Source organism: Pezoporus flaviventris, unplaced genomic scaffold (assembly GCF_033815535.1).
Source record: "Pezoporus flaviventris isolate CSIRO_AGI_PZ_B2104156 unplaced genomic scaffold, CSIRO_AGI_Pfla_v1 ptg000109l, whole genome shotgun sequence".
Classification (NCBI taxonomy): Eukaryota; Metazoa; Chordata; class Aves; order Psittaciformes; family Psittacidae; genus Pezoporus; species Pezoporus flaviventris.
In genome coordinates this window covers 245,639-255,257 of record NW_026892657.1, presented here as the reverse complement: position 1 = coordinate 255,257, position 9,619 = coordinate 245,639, and the positions used below count along the sequence as shown (strand labels likewise).

The following is a 9,619-nucleotide window of genomic DNA, read 5'->3' as shown; positions in this document are numbered from 1 at the left end:
ACTAAAAACATCAGTGTTATCAGCGCTGTTCCCGTGCTGAAAGTCAAAAACACAGCGCTGCACCAGCTAATAAGAAGGAGAAAAAATGGCTGCTACTGCTGAACCCAGGACACTGGTGCAGTGCTGTGTTTTTGACTTTCAACCTGGGAACAACGCTGATAACACCGATGGTTTTAGTTGTTGCTAAGTAATGCTTACTCTGATCAAGGACTTCTTCAGTCTCATGCTCTGCCAGGGAGGAGGGGCACAGGTAGCCGAGAGGAAGCAGAGACAGGACACATGACCCAAACTAGCCAAAGGGGTATTCCATACCACAGCACGTCATGCCCAGTATAGAAACTGGGGGGAGTTATCCGGAAGGCCCAGATCTCTGCTTGGGTCGGGCTGGGTATTGGTCGGTGGGCGGTGAGCAATTGTATTCTCAATACAATTGAGGATACAATGCTCCAACCTTCACTGGGGCTCCTCCAGCTATGCACACACATGTGCATTCAACCACACCGCCAGCTATGCACACGTGTGCATTCACCCATGCTGCTGGCCATGCACATGCATGTGCATTCAGCCCATGCCACCCTGGGGACAGCATCATGGCTGAGGATGCAGCATGCAGTGGGCTCATACATCCCAAATAGGAAATGTTTGTGGAATGGTGCTTGGCAGGAACCGGGTGTTTTGCTGGGAAGCTCTGACTTCAGCAGGGAAATATGCTGCTGGCAGGGAGCAGTGGTGTCAAATGATGGGAACAGGCCAGTTCTTACCACTCTCCCCATCCTGTGATGGCCAGGATGGATGGGAAAGGCCAGGGCCTAGTGAGCATCGCACCACGCTGTTGCAGGGTACATCACCCTGTCCCCCGGCCAGCATCCCACATGCGTGGAGGTGGCCCTGAACCAGGAGATGACCCTGATGTCACACTGAGGGAGGTTGGCAGCGTTGGCTGAGCACCCTGAGCTTGCCCCACTGCCCACGGGAAGATGCTGCAGGAAGCAAACCCCAGCAAACCCCAGAGTGAGTGAACAAGTTACCTGACTGGGTTTAAACCACGAGAAAAGCGTTCCTTATTGTTTTAACATAATTAAAGCGCTCCTTATTGTTGTAACCTATACATCCCATCCCACATGCTAGTTGGGTGCCTGGCTCTAAAGCTTCAGATGTGTCCTGGGTTCAGCAGTAGCAGTCATTTTTCTCCTTCTTACTAGCTGGTGCAGTGCTGTGCTTGACTTTCAGACTGGGAACAACGCTGATAACACACCGATGTTTTTAGATGTTGCTAAGTAATGTTTACTCTGACCAAGGACTTTCTGAGTCTCATGTTCTGCCAGGGAGGAGGGGAAGCCGGGAGGAAGCAGAGACAGGACATCTGACCCAAACAAGCCAAAGAAGTATTCCATACCACAGAACGTCATGCCCAGTATATATACTGGGGGCAGTTACCCGGAAGGGTTAGATCACAGCTCGGGTCGGGCGGGGCATCGGTCGGTAGGTGGTGAGTGGTTGTATTCTCTTCCCTTGTTATTTCCCTTATCATTAATATTACTGGTGGTAGCAGTAGTAGTGGTTTGTGTTATGCTGTAGTTACTGGACGGCTCTTATCTCAACCCATGGGAGATACATTCTTTCAATTCTCTTCCCCATCCCTCTGGGAGAGGGGGGAGGAAGGAGGGGGGGATTGAGCAAGTGGCTGCATGGTTCTGAGATAGCGGCTGGGCTTAAACCACAACAGTTCTTTGTGGCGCCCAACATGGGGCACGAAGGGTTGAGATAACAACAGATGTGAGCAGAGTGTCTCTAATCGTATTTGTGATAAGCATTCATTGTTTTGGATTAATAGTCACTCGTCACAATGCTGATTTATTGGTTCTCAGAGTTCTTGCACTTGATCTCACAGTTTCAGCATGTCGCACCTTAGTTAGAGCCAGTATTTGCTGGTTTAGTGCTTATCAGCAGGGGGGCCTGGCCTAAGGTTCTTGTTTCCCTGTACTTCATGGTAATGACTTGTAATACAATAGACTCACTGATCATGAAAGTAGGCTGGCTTGCGCTCCCAGTGTGGTCAACACGTCTATACTTTTGAAGGCATATAATGGAATATTTCAGCAATTACACCTTTTTTTTCCCTTCTCAGGTTGTCAGCCTATGAAGGAGACATTCCCTTACGCCCCCCGCTCCCCCACCAGACTATTCACAGCATCATTTGAGAGTTCTGAAGGTTTTGAATGGCCTTTGGGTACCCTTGAGACCCACCTGCTGATTGTGATGGGGATCACCATGTTGGCACATATACAGAGTGTGTTTTAACCACGGACATACCATCCTGAGAACGGCCCATTTCGTCTGACCTTGAAAGTTAAGCAGGTTTGGGTTTGGGTCTGGTCTAGGGTTAGATGACGATATAGGAGGACCAAAAGATTTTCCCTGAGGCTGGACAGTGAGACAAGGGGGCACAAAATCACAAAATGGAATATAGAAACCTCTCAAATTAGTTTTAAGTAATGTTAAGTTTGATGGCTTTGTAACAGTAGCAATGGAAAATTACTGAGGTGCGTGATACACAGAAGAAAAAGCAGAGTACAGCTAGAGATCATACTGAGAATTGTCATAAGATAAATGTTATAGTTGATACAGTTTAAGAAAAACATTCTAGAACAGGACACAGGGTAAGGAGTATCTGGGAACTGCAGGTGTCCAGGATGGGCTACAGTTAAACTAACTGATAAGTGGGAGGATAGGAGGAGTATTACGTCTCTGGTGCTAACGAACCAATTAAACTGGTATAAGCATCTACTGCACATGCTTCAAAGGCTGCCAGAAGTGATGAAGATTGTTGGAGGAAGTAAACGACCCTCAGAGACCACCACCACGATTCTGTACGCATGCGAGGAACTCTCTGGAAAATGATGTAATCCACACGTAGCCTCATGAATACGTATGTATGCCCAGTGGCTATAAAAGGACGGCTTGTGTGGCAATTGGGGGACACACGTTAGGAGGAGCTATCCCCCGTGTCTCCCGGTGCCGCAATAAAGAATACCTGCTTGTCCTCTTGAAAACTTTGTTGGCGAGTTTGTTCCTGGAGTTTTCCACAAATCAATTTGGCGACCCTGATGGGACCCTCTCTGCTCTGCTGCAGGACCCGCTGAGGACAGGGCTCCCTAGGGCACTTAGGAATTTTTCCCGGTGGGACCCCTCAACTCATTCGGATCACCGCCGGAACAGACAAGGACCATCTAATAAAAAGGTATTCTTTTCTTTTGTATAGTCTGTAAGGTACAGGGGGCATCTTGCATAAAGACTAAATTGGTAATTGGGTTGGTTTGGTAAGCGTACGCAAGGTTTGGAAGCCTTCCATAAATCGAGATAGGAAATCTCATAGGTAAAGGCGTATACCCGGGTGGTAGCGTCCGTTTGGTATACACCCACAAAAAACAAGCTAAAAAACAGACCCAAACCACGCAATTGGCTCCATCCTCTTCCCAAGAGGAAGGTCAGAAATCCATGAGGCTGATGAAGGAAAAGCTCCCCAGCAGTCAGATCTAGAGCTGCAACCCAAGACTTTCTCCACTGATCTGAAGAAGAAAAGAGTCTTTAGAAAGGCCTTTAGGACCTTCTTATGAGCAAGAGAAAGCAGCATCCAGCTTCCATAGAAAACTGGCAAAGCTGAGGGAGCTTCACAGGTCAAGCAGGGCAGGTCCATCCTCACAGTGGGGTGGAAGACATTTGGACACCTAGAAAGCAAACTAAACCCTCCAGTGCAGCCCTTTTCTATGGGATGAGAATGAGCCTTAATGGTTTGGGAGAGCTCCTCCCTCCTGAGGACAGTGTTCTCTAGAATAAGACTGTTCTTGATGAAAATGCAATCTCCTAAGCAAAGCTAAGGTGAGCTCCTCTGGGACACCTGCAGGATGTGCAGATGGAGGGGATCCAGTCTTCCCTCCTGCAGCACAGCACATGGCTGCCTCCCCAGTAATCCTCACAGCCAGGCAGATGGCCTTCTTTAAATTAATCTTTTTTACTTGAGTAGGCATATTGTGAGATCTCTGCAATCCCATCTCTTCATTTCAGTTCTGTCGGCATCACCAGGGTAGTCCAATCCTTTCTAGCATGGAAAATACCAAGGCAGCAGCCTTGCCCGACCCCTAAAGAACAACAAAACCAGCATCCTGAAGCACTGCAGCATTGCTCAGCTGTGAGCTGTGCCAAAAAGCACAGCTACTCGGCTCCTTCACCCCTCCAAGAGCTGGATTCACCCTTCTGCCCCAGCTAACCTAGACTGAACCCCCAAAGCCAGGCACAGCTCAGACTGGCCAGGCTGCGAGTGTGATGGCCACACAAATCCCTGCAGGTCTCCAGGTGCTTCTTTCACCTCCAAAGCTCTTCTCTGCTTCCTACCACAGCGCCAAAGGTGCTGGGGCATCAGTAAAGCTAATCCACAGCGAGCTCACAGATGTATGAGCAACAGGAGGTGTGCCAGAGAATAGCTCCAGGCCTGCACTGGGGATGACGGATGCCAGGACAGCAGCATGGATGGGATCTGCTGTGCCATCACTGTGGGCTCGCTTCAGCCCTTCCCCCCCCCATTCCAGGTGCCCACAGGTCTCCTGAGGTGCTCATGTCCCAGCCAGACCAGCCACCAGGATCCTGCCAAACCCACAGGCACTGGGGTGATGCAAACAGCACGTGATGGGCAGGTGACATTTCTAGCACAGATCTCCAGGAGGACACTCCTGCTGAAGCCCTTCTCCATCCTCTCACCCATGCCAGATGGAAGGTGCAAAGCCAGAGCATGGCCAGAGCAAGGGGCAGCTATCTCCATCCTGGGGACATAGGGGTCTTGACCCAAATACATAAGAAACCCCCTACCCAGCCGCTCACCTGTATGTCCTCCCTCGCACCCTCGGGTGCTGCCCTCCGTAGTAGCCTCCCTGCTGGGCCAGGCCTCCCCGGGCTTGGAAGCAGCCCTGGTAGCCCCCACGGTCAGTGGTGCTGATGCCCGGCACATTGGTCCTCTTGGGCAGCACCTAGAAGGCAAAGGGTGGCTCAGCCAGCACCAAGTTTTGGCACAGCTCCATTCAAACAGAGCTGGGAGAGATAGATGCAGCACCCCAGGGCTTCATCCAGCTCTTACCTTAATGACACGGCCTCTGAACACACTCTTATCCAGCTCCAACGCAGTCTTCACAGAGCTCTTCTCTTCAAATTCAATGTAGGCATACCTACAAGGGGATGGGTTGAATAGAGCCCCAGGGCACCCCACTGCTCCCAAAGGCTGGGGAGCACAGGGCAGCATCCTCAAGACCCCAATCCCAGAGCACACCACTGACCCTTTGGGATGCCCTGAGAACTTGTCACAGAGGATGGTCACTCGGTTGATCTCCCCGCAGCTGTGGAAGTGAGACTCCAGCTCTTCTGCCGTGCCCCCATAATCTACCTGCAACGACAGTCCCAAGCCCTCCAGTGCTACCAGCCAGCCCCCCAGCTTGTGGGTCTGCAATCACACAACGTCACGAGAGACAAAGGGCCCAGCTGACCCCTCTCACACCATTCCACCATAGCTTCACCACCTCTTGAGGTGCAGCAGACCCAGATGAATTTTCCAGCCTAGAAGCCCAAATCCAAGAGACAGCTCCCCTGGCTTTGAGGGAACAAGAAACGCCACAAAACCAGCAGCTTCCAGCAGCGTAGTTTGGGGAGCTGACACTTGCAACAGATTATCTGCAAGTAGTTGAAAATCATAGGCAGATGCTGAGCCACATTCCCAGTCTGGGCTGGGCAGAGGAGAAGCATTTGGGATGGGACCAGCCAGCCTTCAGTGGGGGGTGGAAAGGCCCCCGGTGAGAAGGTTCTCAGACATACATCCAGCTGGACCAGGAGTAGGGAGATGGGCTCTGCTCCAGGGTCTCCCACTTACATTGCCCACATAGATGGATCGCTGGTCAACCTCCATCTTCTTGGTTGTCTTTGGGAAGAGACCTGCAGAGACAAGGGCTGCTTTGCCATGCTGGAGTTATGGGAGCCCTTTGGCAGAGGGGTGTCTGTGGAAGTCTTCTACCAGCACAACCACCACTGAGCTGATACACTATAAAGCTCCTTGAGTCCCTGTCACGTCCAGGCATACCCAAATACCCACACGGCTGTCTCTGCCTCCTCCTCCTCCTCCATCCCCTTGCCCCCTTTCTCTTCAGAAAGCCCCCAAACCACAGGGTAACTGCTCTACTGGGGCAGTTGATACTAAACTCAATTAAGTAACTGAATTAAATGTAATTAATTTACTGCATCTTGGTCTGCACAGGTAGGAGCTAAGAGTGGATAGCACCATGTCACACCCGGGACCCCATCCCTCATCCACCTTACATGTCCAGCCTCAGGCTGCCTGGAGAGGCAGAGCCACATGCTCTGGCTCCAGTTACCACCCTGTGCTCTAGTGTTGGCCCTGAGGGGACAGCAGCACCCAGGGACAGCCCATACCTCCCTCCAGGTTCACAATAAAGCGTTTCTCAGCTTCCAGCTGCAGCTCCTTTATCCGCTCATCCTCTTTCTCCATCTCTTGCACTCTGGTGTTGATGGCCTCCAGCTCCTGAAACCCCAACCAAGACTTGCATGAGCAGTACACTGAGCAGGGACACCCTGATCCCACCGCCCAATCTGGGCTGGGACGTTGCAGTGCTGCACAACATGCACCTCCACCCACAGTTCCCTCCCAGGCGGGGGACAAGGGTAGCCTGAGGACAACAGCCTGTCCCACAAAAGGGGAGTTCAGCTCCCAGCTCCACTAGGGAGAAAAAAAACAGATAATACTTCCTTTCCCATACTTTTGAAGCAGTATGGGCAGAGATGCCAGAGGGAACCAGAGATTTAAGCTGGTGATGAACAGGAGCCAGGTACTCTTGCTCAGCCAGAAAAACACCTCAGTAGTGAAAGCTAAGCAGCAGGAGAGTGACAATTCAGGTTCCAACTTCTCAGCTCAGGGATTTTAACATCAGGGCCCAAGATTTTTAATTTTTAGAAGCACTTGAACAGAGGTGTAGAAAGCTTCCCATTTCCTTAGAGAAACAAGGAAAACTGATTCCACACTCACTGGGTTCTGCACAACCAGCTCCTCCACACTGTCCCCCTCCAGGTGGCTCAAGTCCAAGTCATCATCTACAGTCTTCCACAGAGCTGCCATCTCTGCCACATCCCAGGATGCCTCCATTGCTGCCAGGGACGGCAGGTCCTACAACCAGATCCCTGAAGTGTCCAGGAAGAGAGGACTGGGCAGGAAGAAAGGCAAAAAGCCATTTAAGAGAAAAAAAATCCCAGCCATTTAACGTAGAACTAAAGCAGAACGCCAGACAGACAAGGGCTTTAAAGGTGCTTCCAGCAGAAGGATGAACAGGTGCCACCAAAGCAGCTTGCTCTCAGTGCTGCAGGCAGGCTTGCAGCAAGACCCCAGAATTGCAGGAGTCCTCACTCCTGAAGTTGGTGACCTACTGAAAGGTCTTGTGTTCATACTGAGGCATTTCCCAACTTAGGAGGGCTGCAGAGTGGAACAGGAAGCATCTTCCTGTGGGTGAAAAAGGAAAAACAGGCACAAGCCGGATTTAAAATGGAAGGAGAGACAGGACCTGACCCACCATAGCGCTCCCAGGCCATACAGAGTGAGCCCTACCTCACCTAAACAAAGGTAAACCCATACCCTTCCAGCTTGGGGCTCCTGGTTTGATCTCACAGTGGTGAGATCACTACCTGTGAGCAGCGAGCTGACCCTCTGCTCCAGCCTCCAGAGCCTCAGTCCTTACCACAGAGCTAAGACCCGTTCCGGACGTGTGTCATGCCGTGCACACCCCTCCCCCCCCGGACCACGAACATCCCGCACTACCTCCACGGAACAGCGTCACATACAAATTTCCTGCGCAGTGCTGCTTTCACACATCAGGAGCCAATCAGGGCAGGGCGCGCCGGCAGGGGGCCCTGCCCAGCCGTGACCCTGGAGCCTCGGGTTCGAGTCCTGGGTGTGGCAGCAGACATGTACGAGCGGCCAGGTGGTGGGTCTTCCCCCCCCCCCCCCCCCAGCCCTCCTTGTCCACCCACCCCGCTGGCGGTGCTGGGGACCACAGCGAGCTCCTGTGCACAGTGTGAGCAGCAGGGCACCCCAGTAGAGTGCAGCATCTGCAGCAGGAAGGGAACATCCCTTTGGGTTCCCTGGGGACAAACCTCAATGCCCCCCGCCATGGACACCCCTCCTTATGGCTAGACATGGGGAAGTGTTTACCCCATGGCTACAATGAACCCCTCCAGGGTTAGGGGCCCAGAGTGCTGCTGGGTGAGTGGGGCACCCACCACAAGTCCAGGCTCTGGTTGATATTAAATTGTCTTTATTACACAGATACAGAGTTAACAGCCATAACCTGCATCATAAAGTTTACATTTTTCACAGGTCAAACATAGAGTACACTTAGAGAAAGCAGGAAACAGCAAGGGGGGGACAACATGCCAAAAGGAAGTCCTACCACATAATCTCTCTGGGCTGGCCCCCAAAGCCCCCAAAACCCATACAATAGGGCAGGGTGCCTGGCAGGGGGCTCTGGTTTCCAGCCCCCTGGGATCCTCTGTGCCCCAGTGTCCCTGTCCCCAGGGTTGGCAGGGTAACACGAGGATCCCAAGCAGGGCATGGGACCAGGGAAGCTGGGAGTGAGGGGGGATGGCAGCACGATACCTCCCTCCCGGGGCTATGGCATTCAGTGACATCAGAGGAACCCCCGGGGTTGCCACCACAGCACCAGTGCAGTGTCTGGTACCTAGAAACAAGGTGGCATCTTGTCCCCAACCTCAAACACACCAGGATCAAGAGGAGTACTCTGAGGAGAAGAGGGGACCCCAGTGGGCCCTGAAGGAGGATGCCGCAGAATATATATGGACTCAGTCAGAGATCAATATGATCAGACAAAAAGCCGTTTATTACAAAGCCTTAACCCCTTAAATACTATTTCTTACGTGCACTTACAGTGATTTGGCATATTATGATTGGATACATGTCTTGAAGACCCTTTGCAACTAGCATATAACTGGTTAAGCACAGGTGTGGGAACTTGACCTCGAAAGCTTGCCAACAGTCCACAGTTCTCATTAACTCCGTGAAATACAGCTTCTTCTTATCTTGCTTGTTTAAGCTTCCTTGGGCCTCTCATGGCCTTGCTGTATCTTTCAGGATTATTCAGAATTTATGTATCAATTATCCATTCTCCTGTGAGAACACTGTCTCCACATCTCCCCCTTTTTGTTTTATATATGTTTTGGATGACTCTACTTGAGCAGGGGATTTGGGCTAGATCATATCTCCAGTATATGCCGACTACAGGCTGCTGGGCCTGCCCCTTTTTTCTGCTGTATGGCTCTCTGGTAACAGGGGAGGCCATCCCTCACATCAAGGTCTGGCATGGCATGTGTCCCCACCGCTCCAGGCCTGCTGGGTTGCAGCCAACATCGGAGCTAAAGGTTCTTCTGGGTGGCAAACACAGTATTTGCTGATATCACTTTACACCTCATTCAGACAGGCCAGGTACACTTAACAGCTATTTCTAGCCCAGGTCAGGGAGCACAGATAGCACAGTTGGGATAAATCCACACCAAGAGATTA

The 9,619-nt window shown here is 51.6% G+C and overlaps 1 protein-coding gene across 1 annotated transcript; it reads right to left on the bottom strand.

The window, feature by feature from the left end:
• Positions 1-3,478: 3,478 nt before the first annotated feature.
• On the bottom strand, positions 3,479-7,195 carry LOC133281912 (polyadenylate-binding protein 2-B-like). The gene is made up of 7 exons (XM_061477798.1): positions 7,079-7,195; positions 6,469-6,577; positions 5,912-5,973; positions 5,325-5,431; positions 5,129-5,216; positions 4,876-5,021; positions 3,479-4,139 (listed from the first exon to the last, which is right to left on the bottom strand). The coding sequence occupies exons 1-7, from the start codon at positions 7,193-7,195 to the stop codon at positions 4,100-4,102; spliced, it is 669 nt and encodes a 222-aa protein (XP_061333782.1). The 3' UTR covers positions 3,479-4,099.
• Between the last annotated feature and the right edge of the window lie 2,424 nt (positions 7,196-9,619).